Source organism: Canis lupus, chromosome 27, assembly GCF_011100685.1.
Source record: "Canis lupus familiaris isolate Mischka breed German Shepherd chromosome 27, alternate assembly UU_Cfam_GSD_1.0, whole genome shotgun sequence".
Lineage (NCBI taxonomy): Eukaryota > Metazoa > Chordata > Mammalia > Carnivora > Canidae > Canis > Canis lupus.
This window is the reverse complement of record NC_049248.1, coordinates 42,546,392-42,566,781: the sequence shown is the minus strand read 5'-3', so window position 1 is coordinate 42,566,781 and position 20,390 is coordinate 42,546,392. Positions and strand designations below refer to the sequence as shown.

General features: G+C 38.2%; 1 protein-coding gene across 4 annotated transcripts in view; it reads right to left on the bottom strand.

The window, feature by feature from the left end:
• Positions 1-20,390, bottom strand: part of DIP2B (disco interacting protein 2 homolog B) — a 220,545-nt gene that overhangs the window by 79,914 nt on the left and 120,241 nt on the right. For all 4 annotated transcript variants that reach the window (XM_038577654.1, XM_038577656.1, XM_038577653.1 and 1 more), the window contains exon 3: positions 13,316-13,444. In XM_038577654.1, the coding sequence (XP_038433582.1) occupies positions 13,316-13,444 (129 nt within the window). The remainder of the gene's footprint in view (positions 1-13,315; positions 13,445-20,390) is intronic.

Below are 20,390 nucleotides of genomic sequence, written 5' to 3'. Positions count from 1 at the left end.
CATTTTGGTAGGAATACCACAGAAGTAATATGTCTTCTCAAAACATGATGTCAGGAAGCATCTGCCCCATTACTGGTGATAGTAACTTTGATTACTTGGTTAAGATGGTGCCTGCTTAAGTAATCCATTGCAAAGTTACTATTCTTCCCTTTATGTAATTAATAAATAATGTATGGGTGAATGCTTTTGAGACACTGTAACTTACATATTTCATTAAACTTTTACCTACTAGTTTTGGCATCTGTTGATGATTCTTGGCTGAAGCAATTACTATTCTAATGGCTATAAAATGTTGATTTTATAACTCATTCCTTCTGTATTTATTAGGTGATTTTCCTATTATAAATAAAAGCATCCCTTTCTCCCCCAATTTGTTTATTTATATCAATACAGACCTATCGATTTATTAGGTGATTTTTCTATTATTTATTTATTCTGTATTTATTAGGTGATTTTTCTATTATAAATAAAAGCATCCCTTTCTCCCCCAATTTGTTTATTTATATCAATACAGACCTATCGATTCTCATTTTATTCCATGGCTATTGTTACTATCATTACTTATTTTGATGGTCTTACTATCCCAGATTTGACCAATTAGGCCAAATCAAACTAGCTCTTATGTCCTTTTGACATATTCCCATCATTGTGAGCAGTAATTTGTTTTCTGGTCTAAGATGTTCCAGGTATGTTTCCTGCTCCAGCACTGTAACTATACATTTCTCTGAAGAGCTTCATCTCCTTTTAGTGGAGAATAGTATTTAGAAACCAAGAGCTTAAAAGTGGGAGTGCTCAGCATTATTGAGGTATCTTTCTTCAAAGCCCTTTCACTGGATAAAGGAATATAATTATAAAAATAAGTATTTATACACATATACCTACATCTATTTTAAAAACCGTAAATTCATATGAATAACCATTTCAAAACCAGAGAATTCATTCTAACCTTCCCCTTTGCATTTGTTAACTCCCTTCTCTAACAGTAAGAAAACCTGGTTCACAAAGCCCTCAATATATTTTACTCATTCACTCAATCCTACAATACACAAAGTAGTTTCAAAATTGCTATCCCATATTACTATTAAAAACAAGTCTAACTAGAGTTCAGTATTTGTATTTCTTTTAGTTTTTACACCGAGTCAAAGTACTGTATAAAAAAAATCACACCTACTCCTTTTTAAAAGATTTTACTGATTTGTTCATGAGACACACAGAAAGGGGCAGAGACATAGGCAGAGGGAGAAGAAACAGGTTCCCTGAAGACAGCTTGATGTGGACTCGATCCCAGGACTCTGGGATCATGACCTGAGCCAAAGACAGATGCTCAGGATCCCTGGGTGGCTCAGCAGTCTACCTCCTGCCTTCAGCCCAGGGCATGATCCTGGAGATCCGGGATCCAGTCCCACATCGGGCTCCCTGCATGGAGCCTGCTTCTCCCTCTGTCTGTGTCTTTGCCTTTCTCTGTGTCTCTCATGAATAAATAAATAAAATCTTAAACAAAACAAAACAAAAAACAAAGACAGATGCTCAACCACTGAGCCACTCAGGTGCCCCTTGTGGTAGTTATATTATTCTACTGGATAATATAGTTATGCTAATTTCTTTTTCTTCATATTCCATAGGTCCCTCTCAACGTTGCAGATTAAATATTATGTGACATAATAAGAGATATACAGTTGGTCTTTGCCCCATTTCCTGACACTGAGCTCTGAAAACCTGTATAATTTCCTGGGTGACAGGAGTGTCTTCTGTTTTAATTAGGCAACTCTTGGTAGCCTCCTTGACAGCCTCAGGATTGGGGCTGGTCACTAGAGAGGCCACATCACGACTAGAAACTTGGAACTTTCAGTCCTATCCTTCATCCTCTTCGGAGGGGAGAGGGGTTGGAGATGGGGCTAATCATTAATGGCCAATGCCTACATAATGGAACTTTCATAGAAACCCTAAACAAAGAGTCTGGAAATGCGAATCAAAACTACAAGGAGATCTCATCTTACACCTGTCAGAATGGCTAGAATAAAAAGACAGTAACAAATGTTGTGAGGGTGTGGAGAAAATGGAACCTTGGTACACTGTCAGTGGGAATGTAAACTGGTATAGCCACTGTGGAAAACAGTATTTCTCAAAAAATTAAAAATAGAACTACCAAATGGTCCAGTAATTCCACTACTGGGTACTTACCCAAAAAAAACAAAAACACTAATTAAAAATTATATATGTATCCTTATGTTTACTACAGCATTATTAATAATAGCCAAGATCTAGAAGCAGTTCAAGTATCTTCTGGTAGACTGAATAAAGAAGATATGGTATAAATACACAATGGACTATTACTCAGCCATTAAAAATAACAAGATCTTGCCATTTTCGATAACAGGGATGAATCTAGAGGGGTTATAATAAGTAAAATAAGACAGAAAAAGACAAATACCATATGATTTCACTTATATGTGGAATCTAAAAAGACAAAAGAACAAACAAAAACCCCAGACTCTTAAACGCAGTTCATGAACTGGTTGGTGATTGCTAGAGGCGAGATGAGTGGGGCAGGTGAGTGAAATAAATAAAGGACATTAAGAGGTACAAATTTCCAGTTATAAAATTAAAAAATCATAGCAATGAAAAGTGGAACATAGGGAAGTCAATAATACTGATATAATGTTGTGTGGTGATGACATTTATCAGGGTGAGCACTGAGTAATGTATAAAATCATTGAATCACTATTTGTATACCTGAAACGAATATAATATTGTATGATAATCATATTGGAATTCTTAAAATAAAATTTTATTTTTAAAAAAGGCAGAAACAGACCTCAAACATATATGAAATCTCAAAGAACCCTAAACAGCCAAAACAATCTTAAAGAAGAATAAAGATGGAAGCCTCACACTTCCGGATTTCAAAACATATCAGAAAGCCAGAGAAACCAAGATAGCATAATACTGGTATAAAAACAGACATATAGGGATCCCTGGGTGGCGCAGCGGTTTGGCGCCTGCCTTTGGCCCAGGGCACGATCCTGGAGACCCGGGATCGAATCCCACATCAGGCTCCCGGTGCATGGAGCCTGCTTCTCCCTCTGCCTGTGTCTCTGCCTCTCTCTCTCTCTCTGTGACTATCATAAATAAATAAAAATTAAAAAAAAAATTTAAAAACAGACATATAGACCAATGGAATAAGGCAGAGAGCCCAGAAACCATACTTGTATATATGGTCAAATGGTCCTTTACAAGGGTGCCAAGACTGCACAACTGTTAATGATACCCTTCAACAACTGTTGCCAGGGAACCTGAAATATCCACATATAAAAGAATGAAGTTGGATACTTATTTTACAATATATGTAAAAATTAACTCATGATAAATAAACCTACACACAGGACCTGAGACTAGAGAACTCTTAAAAGAAAACATTAGGGATCCCTGGGTGGCGCAGCGGTTTGGCGCCTGCCTTTGGCCCAGGGCGTGATCCTGGAGACCCGGGATCGAATCCCACATCGGGCTCCCGGTGCATGGAGCCTGCTTCTCCCTCTGCCTGCGTCCCTGCCTCTCTCTCTCTCTGTGACTATCATAAATAAATTAAAAAAAAATTTTTTTTAAAAAAGAAAACATTAGAGGAGAAGCTTCATAACCTTGGAATGAGTAATAATTTTTTTTCCTTTTAAAGATTTTATTTATTTATTCATGAGAGACACAGAGAAAAAGAGGCAGAGATATAAGCAGCAAGAGAAGCAGGCTTCCCACAGGAAGCCCAGTGCAGGACTCAATCACGGGACCCCGGGTAGACACAACCACTGAGCCATCCAGGCGTCCCTGGGTAATAATTTCTTGGATATGACACTATAGGCACAAAAGCAAAGGTGTGACTACATCAAACTAAAAAGCTTCTGCACAACAAAAGTAACAAAACCTACAGAATGGGAGGAAATATTTACAAACCATATACTGGATAAGGCATTAATGTCCAAAATATATAAAGAATTCCTATAGCTCAGTAACAAGTGACCAATTTTAAAATGGCCAAGGGACTCGAGTAGACATTTCTCCAAAGAAGATAAACAAATGAACAATCATATGAAAACATGCTCAACATCACTATTCATCAAGGAAATGCAAATCAAAACCACAATGGTATAGGATAGCCATACGATAGCCATAGGACAGGACAGGACAGGACAGGAAAGGAAAGGAAAGGAAGAAGGAAAGGAAAGGAAGAAGGAAAGGAAAGGAGAAAAGAAAAAAGGAAAAAAAGAAAAACAATAAACGAAAAGAACAAGTGTTGGTGAGGATGTGGAGAAAATAGAATCCTTGTGCACTGTTGGTGGGACTGTGAAATGGTGCGGCTGCTATGGAAAACAGTACAGAAGGTTCTTTAAAAAATAAAAAATAGAACTGTTATATGATCTAGTAATCCCACTTCTAGGTATATATCCAAAAGAACGGAAAGCAGGGTTCCAAGGGATATTTGCACATGAATGTTCAATGGAGCATTATTCACAATACCCAAGACATGGAAGCAACCTAAATCTCCATGAATGGATGAATGTATAAAGAAAATACATACACACAATGGAATACTATTCAACCTTAAAAAAGAAATAAATCTTATCATATGCTTGAACGTTGAGTATGTTACACTAAGTGGAATAAAACAAAAAGACTGCATGGTTCTCCTTACAAGGGATACCTAAATTACTCAAATTTTTAGATGTAGAAATTACGATTATGGTTGGCAGAGACTGAGAGAGGGGGAAACAGGGAGTTGTCATTAAACATAAAGTTTCAGTCATGCAAGATCAAAGAGTTCTAGACAGCTATTGTGTAACAATATGCCCATAGTTAATGCTAAAATGTATACCTAAAAATTTTTGAGAATGTAAATTTATGTGTTTTTTACCACAGTAAAAACATTTTGTATGCAGTCTTTCATCACATCTGGATTTTGAGTCTCAGAAAACCTTCTTCCCATAGGCTTTCTATAAGCCCACATTATAGAAAAATCCATTGTTTTCTTTCAGTACTTAGCTTTTTTTTTTTTTTTAACGTAGATATCTGATCCATTTGGAGTTTTTGCTGGCATATGGTGTGAGGTATGGATTTACTTCATATTTTTCCAGCTGTCCTAGCACCAATTTATTAAAAAGTACATTTCTGACCCAGGGATTTACAATGCTATATTATACACTAAATCCCAGAGGTACTTTGGTCTGTTTGGTCTATTCCGCACTTGTTATTCTATTTCAATTGTCTGTCTGCCACTCTGTGAGCCACCACACTATTTTAATTATAGAATCTTTAGGGTACACTTTCATGTCTAGTCAGTATAGTCACTCTTCATAGGTTCTCTTTTTTCAGTGTTTCTTAGCTATTCTTATATGTTTATTTTTCCAAATGAATTTCAAAAACATGTTTTCTAGCTCCATAGATAAATTTGATAGTGTTATTGAAACTGGATTAAAGTTATAAACTAGGGACACCTGACTGGCTCAGTGGTTGAGCATCTACCTTCAGCTCTAAGGCGTGATCCTGGGGTTCTGGGACCAAGTCCCTCATCGGGCTCCCCGCAGGGATCCTGCTTCTCCCTCTATGTCTCTGCCTCTTTTTCTGTGTCTCTCATGAATAAATAAATAAATAAATAAATAAATAAATAAATAAATAAATAATTTTAAAAATTTATAAGCTAATTTAGTGAGCCCTACCATCTTTGTCACGCTGAATTATTATTACTTTTTTAAGATTTTATTTATTTATTCATGAGACAAACAGAGAGAGAGGCAGAGGCACAAGCAGAGAGAGAAGCAGGCTCCATGCAGGGAGCCCAACATGGGACTCGATCCTGGGATTCCAGGATCACACTCTGAGCTGAAGGCACTCAACCACTGAGCAACCACCCAGGCGTCCCACACTGAATTATTCTATCAAAGGATAAGGGATGCTTTTCCATTTATCATGTTTACAGTGTCCTTCAGGGTATTTTAAAGTTTCTTTCATAAAGGCTTTACACATTTCTTACATTTTTCCTAAATAGGTCTTATCTTTTCTATTGCTTTTGTAAATGAGGTTTGCTCTACCATTATATCTCTTAACTGGTTATTGGTTGCATATATGAAGGCTACTGATTTCTGTACTAATTTTATACCTTGCTACCTGACTGAATTATGTCATTAGATTAATTTTACCACTAATTCTCTTGGGTTTTCTAAATAAACATCATATTAAGTGCAAATACAGTTTTACTTTTTCTTTTCTAATTATTATACCTCTAGTTGATTTATCTACCTGCATTAATACCTCTAATACAATTTAAATGTTAGCATCCTTAGGATTAAAAAAATTTCTCACACATACATTTTTTTAAAAATATTTTTTAAAATTTTTATTTATTTATGACAGTCACACAGAGAGAGAGAGAGAGAGAGAGAGAGGCAGAGACATAGGCAGAGGGAGAAGCAGGCTCCATGCACCGGGAGCCCGACGTGGGATTCGATCCCGGGTCTCCAGGATCGCGCCCTGGGCCAAAGGCAGGCGCTAAACCGCTGCTCCACCCAGGGATCCCTCACACATACATTTTTAAAATGATGAACAGCTCAAGGGCTGCCTAGGTGGCATGGGAAATAGTTTTAAAGAGAGTTTTAAAGTAGCTGTTCCTATTGGCTTATCTTTATGAAGTGGTTAAGATGTGATGCATAAGTGACATATGGCAGAACAAACACTGTCCTTAACCGTTAGAATGGATGAATGGATAGATAAATGGACACACAGACACACAGATAGGTAGGAACGGACAGACTGAAAGGCAGACACATGGGCAGGTTGAGTCATTAAGTAGAGAAGTACAGTTCAAGAGTTACCTGGAAGCCATCAAGTAGTCATGCCACTTTTACCAAGTTTTTTTAAAGATTTTACTTACTTATTTGAGAGAAAGAGCAAGTGTGAGCAGGGGGGAGGCACAGAGGGAGAGAGAGAAGCAGACTTACCCTGCTCAGCAGAGAGCGCAATGTGGGGCTCAGGACCCTGAGATCAAGACCAAGCCAAAGGCAGACAACTAACTGAGCCACTGAGCCACCCAGGTGCCCCCACTTTTATCAATTTCTAAGGTACCAACCACTTTAACATTTTTAATGCCATTTTTAATTATGGCAGAGGCAGCAACTACTAAGTTCTGAAACATCAGGGTATCACATTTATATTGGCACCACTCTGCACTAGTGGGAAGGGAAAGTGAAATCTTAATTTAAGTGAAATTTAACTTGCATTTCACATTCCCCTGTACAGATTATGTTTCTTTAGCTTAGAATATCTATATAGCAAATAGCTATTCATCCTTCAAACTGACCCAGACTTCAACACCTCCATGAAGCCTGCCCTCAACCATGTCCGGTTCCCAGGCTCCTTCCCCTATCACACCCTCATCTACAATGCCTCTACCTTGTATAAAGGATTCCCATGTTTAAGAAAAGATTCTTGAATTTCTGTTTCTCTAGCATCTAAATTGTGCTCAACGCATAGGAGGTCTACAATAAATTCTTGCTGAACTAAACTCAATTTACTTTCCTTGGCACAAGGAAGCACGTGAATATGGAAATAAAATGGTCCTGGTGTACCTGTGGTAGCCACCTTAGCAAATGCCACCATGTCAAAGATCAAATTTGGACAAAGAAATAAAGTTCTCAATTAGAGTGACAGAGGGAATTATTGTTGCATTTAGCTCCCAGTATTTTTTTTTTTTTTTAGCTCCCAGTATTAAGGCAGAAGAATCCATACTTAGAGTAAAAATCATTAATAACAATAATTGATTTAAGGCTTTAAATCATTTATCCAGGGTTATCATTTTTAAAACTATCTTTTACAAACTTCCAGTTATAAAATAATTAAGTCATGGAGATGTAAAGTACAGCATGGTGGTTATAGTTAATTATATATACTGTATTATACATTTGAAGGTTGCTAAGAGAATAAATCTCTTTTTTTGAGAATATTTTTAAAAAACATTTTATTTATTTAGGGAGAGAGAAAGAGAGAGAGGAGAGAGAAAGAGAGAAAGAGAAAGAGAGAGAGAGAAAGAAGGGGGGGCGCGGAGAGAGAGAGAATCTCAAGCAGACTTTTCTACTGAGCACAGAGCCCAACTCAGGGCTCAATCCCACAACCCTGAGATCACAGCCTGAGCTGAAATCAAGAATCAGATGCTTAACTTGTTGAGCCACCTAGGTACCCCTAAGGGAATAAATCTTAGAGAGTCCTCACCACAAGAAAAAAAACATTGTAGCTAGGTATGGTGGTGGATGCTAACTAGACTCATTGTGGTGCATTTCACAATATTGAATCATTGTTTTGTATACCTGACCTAATGTAATATGTCAGTTATACCTCAATAAAAGAAAGGAAAAAAACATGTGCTATTTTTTTTGTTGTTGTTTAAAAATAATATGAATATGGGACACCTAGGTGGCTCAGTGGCTGAGCGTCTGCCTTCAGCTCAGGGCGTGATCCTGGGGTCTGGGGATACAGTCCCACATTGGGGTACCTGCGGGGAGCCTGCTTCTCCCTCTGCCTATGTCTCTGCCTCTCTTTCTCTGTGTATCTCTCACAAATAAAATCTTTAAGAATAAATATGTTTTATGTTACATATATTTTATATTTTACTGCAATAAAAAAACCTGAGAAAAAATTAATATACATATTGGAAAAAGATGTAAGCACATATAATGCTGAAGGGAAAATTTTCCCCAGATCCAGCACTTCTCACAACTAATCCCACCTCAATAATCTGCTACATATTCTCCCCGGTTTCTGCATCTGTGTAGATAATATGTATAATTATTGTTATTATTAGTATTTACAAAAATCATATGCTACACATTGTCTTACATTTATTAAAAACCCATTTGCACATTTCAGGGTGCCTGGGTAGCACAGTCCTAAGGTCTGACTCTTGGTTTCGGCTCAGGTCACGATCTCAATGTTGCAAGATTGAGCCCCATGTCAGGCTCCACGCTTAGCATGGAGTCTGCTTAGAATTTCTCTCTCCCTCTGTCCCTATCCTTTACTCTTTCTCTAAAATGAATAATAAATCTTAAAAATATATATATACACACATTTACAGTACAACTCTCCATATCTGCACAAAAAAAAATTTACCTCATTGACCTTCTATGAGCCTTCACAGAATTTGAAAATCAACTTTCATAAAATTCCATTGTGTGGACCTATTATAACTTATTATATTGTATTATTGTGATTGATATTATAACAACTATATTTGCATACCTATCTTTGTGTACATATGTAGGTATTTGCGTAAAATAAATTCCTAGGAAGTGGAATTTCTGGGTAAAAAGTGATGAATATTTGAAGTTTTAAAGACATTGCCAAAATGTTGTGCTGTTACCTTTAATACCACAGTACCAACTTACTTACGGCTCTGAACTAGTGTTACGCTGCATTTATATTTATTATGCTATTTAGTGTCCTTGAGGTTTACTTAGTTGAATCAAGATTGCCGTATTTTACTGAATCCATGATGCCATCCTATATAAAACGTATCTTGATTTCAGACATGTTAAAATGTGAAAACTGCCCTTATATTAGATAAAATTACAGTTCTTAGCTATATTGGAAAACAAATGATTAACTGCTATACTGAGAAAAAGCACTTCCTCAACAACAGCAAATCAAATGCTCAGTTATTAAAAATACCACAGTTCCAGAATCATTTTTGCATGATATGAAACATGTAATAGCAAACTTGCTAAAACGAGGGAATTATTCACAATGATCAAGCTTCACAAGGCACATAACATTTGGATAATTAATGATTACAGAGCATGTTCTCTGCCATAAGGATTCTAGCATCAGACCACAGGACCAATCAAACCACCCATCTATATTCTAACAAGATAAGCCCTGACCCATACATCAGTGTCAAAAGGAGATGTTCACAGTTTCTATATTAGCAAATCCCCTTATTGATCAAAACAGGCAGCTCTTCTAACTGGATCTGATTCATTCACCAGCATACAATTCATTCTGATCTTTGATAAAGAAGTCACTTCCGAAGTTCAGTCCCCAGACACAGCTGACTTCGGTTATCTCTGCCAGAAGCATGTGAAAGCTGGGTATCCTTTTCCAGCATTAGTGTTTGTGCTGAAAAGGTAATACAAAGACCCTAAATCCTTTTTTGTTTTTGTTGCTTTGTTTGAAGTAGCTAATTGCTCTAAAATTCAACTTTATTTATGAGAGAGAGAGAGAGAGAGAGAGAGAGAGAGAGACAGGCAGAGGGAGAAGCAGGCTCCTCACAGGGAGCGTGATGTGGGACTCGATCCCGGGACTCTGGGATCAGGCCCTGAGCCAAAGGCAGATGCTCAACAGCTGAGCCACTAAGGTGTCCCTAAAATTTAACTTTAAAGGAGTTGTCAGAATGACTTACCATAAGATCACTTTTTATCTCAGGCATCAATTGCATATTTTCTATACTTGTGACCATAACACATGTGTAGGAAGGTGCATCATGCCTTGATGTGCAGGAGAAAAGGGGGACTAATAAGTGTATTTGAAACGTCAGAACCTCTTGGCTAAGGGCAAAGAACAGAATCAGATCAGATCTAACTCTGAATAAATATAAGCTCTTTATACCTTGTCTGGAATATGCAATACTAAGTCTACTTAGATTTGATTATGATTGGTTGAAATGTCGTAGGTATTAATAAGCCTCAACCAAACAAGAAAGGATTTTCCAGTAATGCTCACTAACATCATTTAAGTCTTTGCTGTAGACGCATCCATTTATTCTGAATGCTTGTGACTTTTACTGAACACACCCTATGTCTTTTCGTCACTGTTGCATGTGCCATGTAAATGTAATCCTTCCTAAGGATATGGTGGCAAAGAGGTAAAGATCAACTCCCAACAATTCCTACCATTTATTTGCTCTACTTCTGCTGCTACTGTTGACTTCCTCTTATTCACAGAAGCCACAATTTGTTTAGTTTTCCTTTGATTAAGTAATTCCTAATTAGGTAAGTTTTAGGTATGGAAGTAATTAGGCTAAGTCCTAATACACGGAAAAAAGGAATTTTTCACCCCAAATCTATGCTTGCATGCCTCCTCTTTCATGTTCCCCTCGTGACAGTGTTGCAGTATTCTTACAGCTTTCAGTATCTTCAGGGCTTTTAAATCACCTTTTCATCCCCACTTTGCCTCCTCTCTGGCCTGCTTGCTACTACTTTAGAAGAAAAAGTCCTGTGAGACAAATATCCAAAACCCTACTCATTTTTAAACCCTCTTAAAACCCCTGTACCTAACCAAGAGACTACACAGTCCACTAACCAGTATTTGATTCACAGACTACACTTCCCCACATTTGGGGTAAATCTGAAAGAAACAGTGTAAGAAGAACAGGGGCTGGAGCTCACAGGTTTTGGCTGAGTCAAAATTTTACACTAACGGTCACTATAGCTTTCTTTCTGTATGTGAACAGTCTGGGCATAGGATGCAGAGAATCACCTTTTTGGTTCCTTACTAGTTCTTTTACTATACGCTATAAAAACAAACAAAAAAGGGAGGGGGGGAATCCACAAAACTCTCAGAAGGCCCGGGATGAGAGTTTAGAAGCCCAAACCCTTCTGGACTGGTCAGAACCCACTGCTGCTGGACCTGGACTCCAGCCTTAAATGGCAGTGATGGGGTCTAGGAAATCAGGCTTGGGTCTTGGCAACAAAGAGCACCTCCTGAGAGGTTTTTCTAGATCCAGCCATACCTCCTTCGAATCCATTCCTTAACTAGTAACTACTGTTATTCTTTCTTTTCTCCAAAGTATTTAGCCTTTATATATGTTTGACCTTGTGCCAGGCCCAGGGACACAGATATGGCAGAGATGAGGTCTGCCGCCAGAGAGACCCCTAGAACAAACACAAATCTACATAACTACTTTGCTGAAACCCTTCAATGGTATTCAAGATTCCTTAAGATCTCTTCCCTGGTAATCTTCCTTAGACTCGTCTCCCACCTCTTTCTGGGTCCTTGCATTCTAAGTTCCAGCCATAGTGAACTCCCTTCAGGTCTACTACCTGATGCTACTTCCCTAACACTGTCTGTCTGCTATGACGTAGTTTAAATATCTTACTCTCTGAGAAAGCCTCCCCGATTGCTCAAGACCAGGTTAGGTATAAGGGAAAATTCTGAGGTGGCATGTAAAATCTCTGTTTTTTTAATGGAACACTTCTCATTCCCTCCTTTCAGTGTATAAACATAGATATCTAATAAAATCAGCTCACAAAATGTCTGGCACAACTCTGCAACCATGTCCTTTTCCTCGTTTTCTCTAAAACAACTTCTGAAAGGATGTGATATACACTATGTTTTCCAATTCAAGAGAAGGTTAAGGGTTGGCTGGTATAGGAGTCCAAACTCCGAAGAAAAAGAGCACTGCAATTAGTTTGATGGCCTAATTCTACTTCTTAAGACAGTGAATGCTCTGTGGAGATTGCCTTAGCACAGTGGACAACAGGTGGGCATGAGATGGGCTTGCTATGCCACAGGTCCTCCTAAGGGTCTATGATTTGTCCCTCTGCTCACCAGTCCCGGCCATGATATGGCAGAGGCACTTTCCCACTGCCAGCCCCAGCAGTTGTTTTTTCCCTTCTTATGGGTACCTTTTGCGTCAGAAGAAATAAAGGTTAAGAGTTTACTAATTTGAGGGCAGCCCAGGTGGCTCAGCGGTTTAGCACCTCCTTCGGCCCAAGGCGTGATCCTGGAGACCCAGGATCAAGTCCCACGTTGGGCTCCCTGCATGGAGCCTGCTTCTCCCTCTGCCTGTGTCTCTGCCTCTCTCTCTCTGCCTCTTATGAATAAGTAAATAAAATCTTTAAAAAATATGTTTACTAACTTGAAATTTCATCTTTGAGTTTTTGTTCCAGCTCCATTAGTAAAAAGACTTGATCTACAGCTCTGGCAAACACAGAAGGATCTGCCTCTTCCAACAGAGTTCACTAAACTCTCCCAGTACCACCCTACGTGAGCCTAGCTCTCTATTTTCTTAGTTATTTACCCATGTTGCCTTTGTACCTGCTTGACTCCCCTTCTGCCCTTGAGTACAGAAGCATCATATTTGCTGCTATAGCCCCAGCTAATAATATTGGCTATCTTCCATACCTGGCACATAATAGATATTCAATAAACGACTGATGAATGAATTAATATAGACCTGTTGGCCCTTTTTTCCACAAACAAACAAACATTAAAAGCTTTCAGGATATAGGGGTCATACTTCAGTCACTAAAAGCTATTCTGCCGGTAACTTTCAGTTCCTTCTTACCTGATCGGTATCGTTCATCCCTGGCTCCCCCAGATCGAGTTCGGTGGTACTTAGAAGGAGCGGAAGTTTGAGCTGCAGACGGAGCAGGTGTCTGGTTTCTGTGTTCTTTCTGTACTGCTGAATCAGCTTCTGAAAAAGGAAGTTTGGTATATGGTTATCTGACAACAATAATAGCTAGTTTTCTGAGCACTTTATGGCATTCCCACAACACTCTGAGGTGGTAATATTACCTTATCTATAATAAGTGATTAGAGAGCATCAGTATACATACATAAAAATGATGCAGAGACATCCAGGCTAAAAAATATAATCTTAGAGTTGTAATTGTCAACAGGTGATAAAATAGAAAGATTAAGAAGAAGAATGTAAAGTGAAAAGGCCATTCCAGAGAGTCTAAGAATTGATGGGGTGGGGGGATAATGGGGTGTATATGACCCCCCAAGTCCTGCATAATGGCACAAAGAATAAATAATCTGGGGAGCTTTAGCCTCCCCACCAGAAGTTACTCCAAACAGACATGTCATTTAAGTAAAACTATGATATTTATTACAGAAACACAGCTTTGAGTCAAGTCTATTAGCCCCTCTTTCAACTGGAGTCACTACTGAACTTGTCCCTTCTAGTACCTGGCCTGTCCGCATTCTCTGCCCTCTCAACATTTACTGTCTTATCAGGAATATGGAGGAGGGGGAAATAAGCAGGTAAAATAATCAGAAGAGGGATCCCTGGGTGGCTTGGTGGTTTGGCGCCTGCCTTTGGCCCAGGGCGTGATCCTGGAAACCCTGCGTGGAGCCTGCTTCTCCCTCTGCCTGTGTCTCTGCCTCTCTCTCTGTGTCTCTCATGAATAAATATATAGAATCTTTATTAAAAAAAAAAAATAATCAGAAGATAAACACTGTAAGTTCTGGTATTACACTGTCTTTTTTGCCTCAAATGGTGTTAGCTCCTAAGTCATATTTTTTAAAGTTACAGTAAGATCATTTAGCATAAGATATGCCCTTTTAATAAATTTATAAGTGTACAATACAGTACTGTAAACTCCAAGCATGATGTTGTATAATAGATCTCTAGAACTCACTCATCTTGGATAGCTAAAATATTTATTTGAATTCAATTAGCCAACATATAGTACATCATTAGTTTCAGATGTAGAGTTCAGTGATTCATCAGTTGTATATAATACCCAGTGCTCATCACATCATGTGCCCACCTTAGTACCCATCACCCAGTTACCCCCTCTCCCTACCCCTCTCCTCTCCAGCAACCCACAGTTTGTTTCCTATAGTTAAGAGTTTCATGGTTTGTCTCCCTCTTTGATGACTTCCCCATAACTAAAACTTTTTTTTTTAAGATTTTATTTATTTATTCATGAGAGAGAGAGAGAGAGAGAGAGAGAGAGGCAGAGACACAGGGAGAGGGAGAAGCAGGTTCCATGCTGGGAGCCCAACGTAGGACTCGATCCTGGGTCTGTCTCCAGGATCAGGCCCTGGGCTGAAAGCAGTACTAAACCACTGAACCACCCGGGCTGCCCAGGATTTCTTTCTTTTTTTTTTAGGATTTCTTTTTTTTAAGACATATTTTAAATTTCTTAAATAGCACTTAATTGTGCCCACCAAGGCACCTTACACGTAGGAAATTACGTGCCTACAACAGTAAGATGTCACTTATTCAGTGAATGTACTGCTCCAGATCACAAGTGAGAATTGTAAAGTCAAGAAAAAAAAGCACAGTGGTCTAGGGAGTACAAGCAATAGTCCCACAAGTCTTGTAAAGGCTAAGGGCATCATGGTAGTACAGGAACTGAGACTCATAATGACAATCTCATATCATCTTTTAAAAATGGTTAGCATGCTAGATAGGCCATGTGTAAGAGATCTAGGTGACAGTCCCAGCTGAGCCCAGCCCTCTACCTGTCCTTGCCAGGGCCCCAGACATATTAGTGAAATCATCTCAGATCTTCTAGACCAGCCCATGCACCAATGAAAAGCATTTAGTGACCCTAAATGGCACCATGTGGAGCACCAAAATCATCCAACTGAGCTCTGCCCAAATTCCTGACCCACAAAATCGTAAGATATAATTTAAAAGGCTTTTTTTTTTAATGGTTAGATTATTTTTCATTTACTGTTTTTAAGAATGCAAGAGGAATATACTTTAGGATGTTCTCTACTAAAGTACTTTTATAGATCTAGAAACGTTTGTTTTTGATGGCTCCTGGCAGCTGATAATTTTAATATAAAATATATTAACTGAGCAGAACATATTTTAACACTGATATTTTGAAATGTAATGGACTGTAAATTGAAGGTTTTTTTTTTTTTTTTTAAGATTCATTTAGAGAGAGCGAGCGAGGGAGAAGGAGAACAAATGTCAATCAAATTCCATGTAGAGCATAAAGACTGACACGGGGCTTGATCCTACAACTCTGAGATCACAACCTGTGACGAAACCAAGAATTGGGCGCTTAACCAACTGCACCACCCAGATACCCCTGTAAATTGAAGTTTTTAATCAACTTAAATTCTTTTGATAATCCATTTCACAAAATAGCTATACTGAATTCGTAATATTTTCATACCTTGTTTCATTTCTTAGCATACAAAGGAGCTAACAAACTATAGCCCATTTCTTTTTATAAATAGTTTTATCAGAACAAAGCCATGCTCATCTGTTTATGTACTGCCTATGGATACTTCCGTACTGTCAAGGTAGCACTTAAGTAACTAGGACAGATACTGATGGTCCTTAAAGCCTAAAATACCTACTATCTCGCCCTTCACAGAAAAAACTTATCAACTCTCAGTCTCTAATAACAAAAGCTAGGGGCACCTGGGTGGCTCAGTTGGTTTAGTGTCTGACTCTTGATTTTGGCTCAGGTCATGCTCTCAGGGTCGTGAGACTGAGCCCCACATTGGGTTCCATGCTGGGCGCAAAGCCTGCTTATGATTCTCTCCCTCTCTCTCTTACCATGGCCCCCACTGCTTGCTCTAAAAATAAAAAATAAAAAAATAAAAAATAAGAGTTTGTTTTTTGCTAGGCAGTGTGCATACAGAAGTTTTCACATATTATTTATTCCTCACAACAACCCATAAAGTTAGCAGTAACACTATCAACTTATTACAGAAAAAGAAAGGATCAGAGACATGGATCATTTGTGCAAAGTCACAGAGTCAGGATTCAAACCCAGATCTGTCTAACTCCATTGGTTCTCAAGCAGAAAAGGTTATGAAAATTCTCCCAAGACTGTTAGGAGGAAAGCAATCAGAATTAATAATATAGTTTAGGAACACATAAAATGCCTCAGGATTTACAGTCAGCGGCTAAATAATAGTTCTTTAAAAAAAAAAGATCAATTGCCTTCATGTAAAAGATTCTGCAAAAAGCCCCTCCAAATAAAGTTTTCAGTCATTCGTTAGAGAAATCATTTAAAGCATATTCCAATTAATTTCAAATAGAGAACAAAAAATAGAAAAGGGCTATTTTTATTTGTATTATCGGATGATCTATAAAGGAAGGAAATCAGATTAGCACACGTGAGCTACTTTGCCTGTAACTATGAACAGAGAAAATGGTTTAGCTTAGAGCACTAAGTTTAAAACACTAGTTTTGGGGCACCTGGGTGGCTCAGTGGTTGAGCTTCTGCCCTCGGCTCCAGGCGTGACCCCAGGGTCCTGGGATCGAGTCCTGGGATCGAGTCCTGCATCATGCTCCCCTCAGGGAGCCTGCTTCTCCCTCTGCCTATGTCTCTGCATCTCTGCCTCTCTCTGTGCCTCTCATGAATAAATAAAATAAATCTTCAAACAAACAAACACTAGCTTTGTGTTACTTTGTGTGTATTTGGCGGGTGTGTGTGTGTGAATCTCTATCTGAGTTATCCATCACTGATTATCTTTAAATTAAATAAGTAGATTTGCTAGGACAGACCAAATCAACCTGCCAAGAAACGTGGAGCTTCTGAATTAGATAGCTAATAATTCCAAGGATGAAAAACATGAACATAGGTTCTCATTTCACAAAGGATGGACAATAAAGGTTTATGTATTTTTTACCATTCCTTTCACTTATACTTTTACTTTGTATTTTCCAATGTAATTAATTAGGAGAAAGAAGATAATGTAGGTTAAAGAATAAAAATTGTTTCAAGGAAATGACAGGACAGTGATGGGGAACTGGGAGTTGATACATTTGCCTGAGGAAAAATGCAAGAGAATGAATATTTCTACTTAGAATTATTTAGGCATCATCAGAGATCAAACCACAAGGAAACATAACACAAATACAGACATCTGATGAGAACTGAGAGTCAGATGACATTTAGCAAGAGATCTACTGAGCTGGTACGGGCGGGGGGGGGGGGGGGGGGGGGGGGGGGAGGCCTCACAACACACTATTCACCAAGCAACATTACTATGATGATCTGCTATGTTTATCGCAGTTCTCTCAGGAATTTAGTCATCCAAGCAGATCAGGTCCCTTTTGGGTCTAAAACCATGACAATCATTTTGTTGTAGTTTGTCAGAAATGAAACCAAGAAGGTCAATTTGCAGTTTCAATAAGTGGCTGACAAGTTTGTTCAGTGAGCATTCCTCAGGTGCCCACAAAGCACAATGCCACAGAAACATGGATTTCTAGAACCACCTTGGCTCAAATGTGCAATATGTGCATCTAGAAATATGGATTTCTAGAACCACCTTGGCTCAAATGAGCCAATAACCACCTTGGCTCAAATGTGCACCTTTAGCCTCAAGTTCAAAAGAAGCTATCCAAAGAGAGAGAGAGAGAGAGAGAGAGAGAGGAAAATAAAAACAAATAAAGTAAAATGGATTCTTAGGAATTGAATCACTTTAAGTATAACACAGTAGTGGACAGCCCCGGTGGCGCAGTGGTTTAGTGCCGCCTGCAGCCCGGGGTTTGATCCTGGGGACCCTGGATCAAGTCCCACATCGGGCTCCCTGCATGGAGCCTGCTTCTCCCTCTTCCTGTGCCTCTGCCTCTCTCTCTCTCTGTGTCTCTATGGATAAATAAATAAATAAATCTTAAAAAAAAATAGTATAACACAGTAGTTTAATGAAACTGTAAATAATCCCTTTTTTCTTAATCTCTACACCCAATGTGGGGCTTGAACTCACAACCCTAAAATCAAGAATCACATAACTACACCAGCCAGGCACCCCTGTAGATAATCCTTTTGAATGTAAATAATCAGTCCGCAGTTTACATGAGTTTTTATAAATTTTTATTCTCATGAATTGGAGTTTATTTTTTAAAATATAATACTTACAAATATATTTTATATGTGCATTGAAAAACTGGAAGCAAATAGAGTAAATGTTAATAGCAATTATCTCTAGGGGATGAGATTTTGAATGTTTTATATATTTTTCCATAGGTTTTACTGGAATGCTGTAATTTAGAAAAGTTATCTTTTTCTAAATATAAAAATAGTAATGTTCATTACAGAAAATCAAGGAAGTAGTTAAGTGTAAAGAAGGAAATAAAAATGATATTGGATCTTCCTAATACAAAGGCCATTCACATAGAATAGATTCTGGCCAAAATAAATTAAAATAATATTCAGTTTTCAGCTTCTTTAGACAAATTATAACTCTGGAAGCAGGATTTTCCAATCTTCTAAAATCGGTTGCCTCCTGTTCCAAAAGTAACCGCCAAATCAATACAAATTTGGAGGTATGAGGGAGGAAAGTACGTCCTGGTTGGATTAAAAGAACTGTAGAAGTCTATTCCCACCTTAACTTACTTGCCAGGGCAACAATTTGTCACGGAAGGGGGCAGGAAATAATGTACCTAAAGTCTCCTCAAAGAGAAGAGAAAGAATCAGGAGACATGGGAGCACAGCAAGGCATTATTTAACAGCACATCCAACATTAGTGGGGCAGGCAATATGCTGCTTAAAGATGAATCATTCCCTGGCCAGGGTTTCACACTCTGTGGATCTCGGGAATTACCTGGGGCCTGAAAATAGAAATTTCTATTCTTTGAATAAGATGTGTACAGTTTCACTATCACAATAAGAAACTACGAGCAAAAAAAAAAAAAAAAAAAAAAAGAAACTACGAGCAAAGATAGAATTCACTACATGTATCAACATAATAAGGCATTACACACCACAAAAAAAAAAGCAAATATGTTGACTCAGCAGATGTATGAGATAGTCTAAGTGAAATACAATCAAGTGATAAAACACCACAAAATATAATGTCCATAGGGTGATTACAACTGTAAATGTTAAAAACTACTTATGTGCATCTACAGGGACCAAAGAGGACATAAAATTCCTTAAGTAATGATGAGGTACTCTGTGGTTCTTTACCATTTCATTCTTTTGTTTAAAGAAAGAGGTATAAATCAAAGTAATTTTTAAAAACAGTAAATACAGATATGGGCTGGAACAAGAGCTGTGGAGCTCACAAATCAAGTCTTCTTCAAAACTTCTAAATTCAAGTGTGAATATACTTGAGATCCAAAGAAAAAGGTAACTCGCTAATTACACAATGTCACTTTGAGGGTTCCTGGTATCTTGGTCAGTTGTACAGAATATCCACTAGGGGTCGCCATTATGTTTAAATAATGTTGCTGCTGCTAGATTTAATAAATTGAAGAAAACCCACAAATTTTAATTTCTTCTACAACACAAGGATCAACATGTACATGATTTATTGTTCTTTGGCAAAGACAGTCTTCCACGATGCCACTGTTTGAACACAGTAACAGTGATGACTTGAAAAAGCAGCTGATATTTACTAGTATAAAACCATGTAAAATTTCCATTCAGGAAGATGAAAGAAAGCCAACCTCAGCTTCTTATCTTTCAACTCTGCTTATGATTTAGCAGATATTCTCACCTGTAAGGGTAACAGAGTAAAGCAGGATGGGCTCTGAGAACCAAGTAACACAGTAATTCAACTTTTTAGAGTAAACAGAGCAAACATGCTCACTAATCTTGGGGCTGGTGTTCAGAGAAGAAATTATATAAGAGATCACCACATCATGTATATCTTTTACATCATATGTTCTGAGAAGGAAAAGAACCAGGCTCTCTGAGCCCACAGACGGG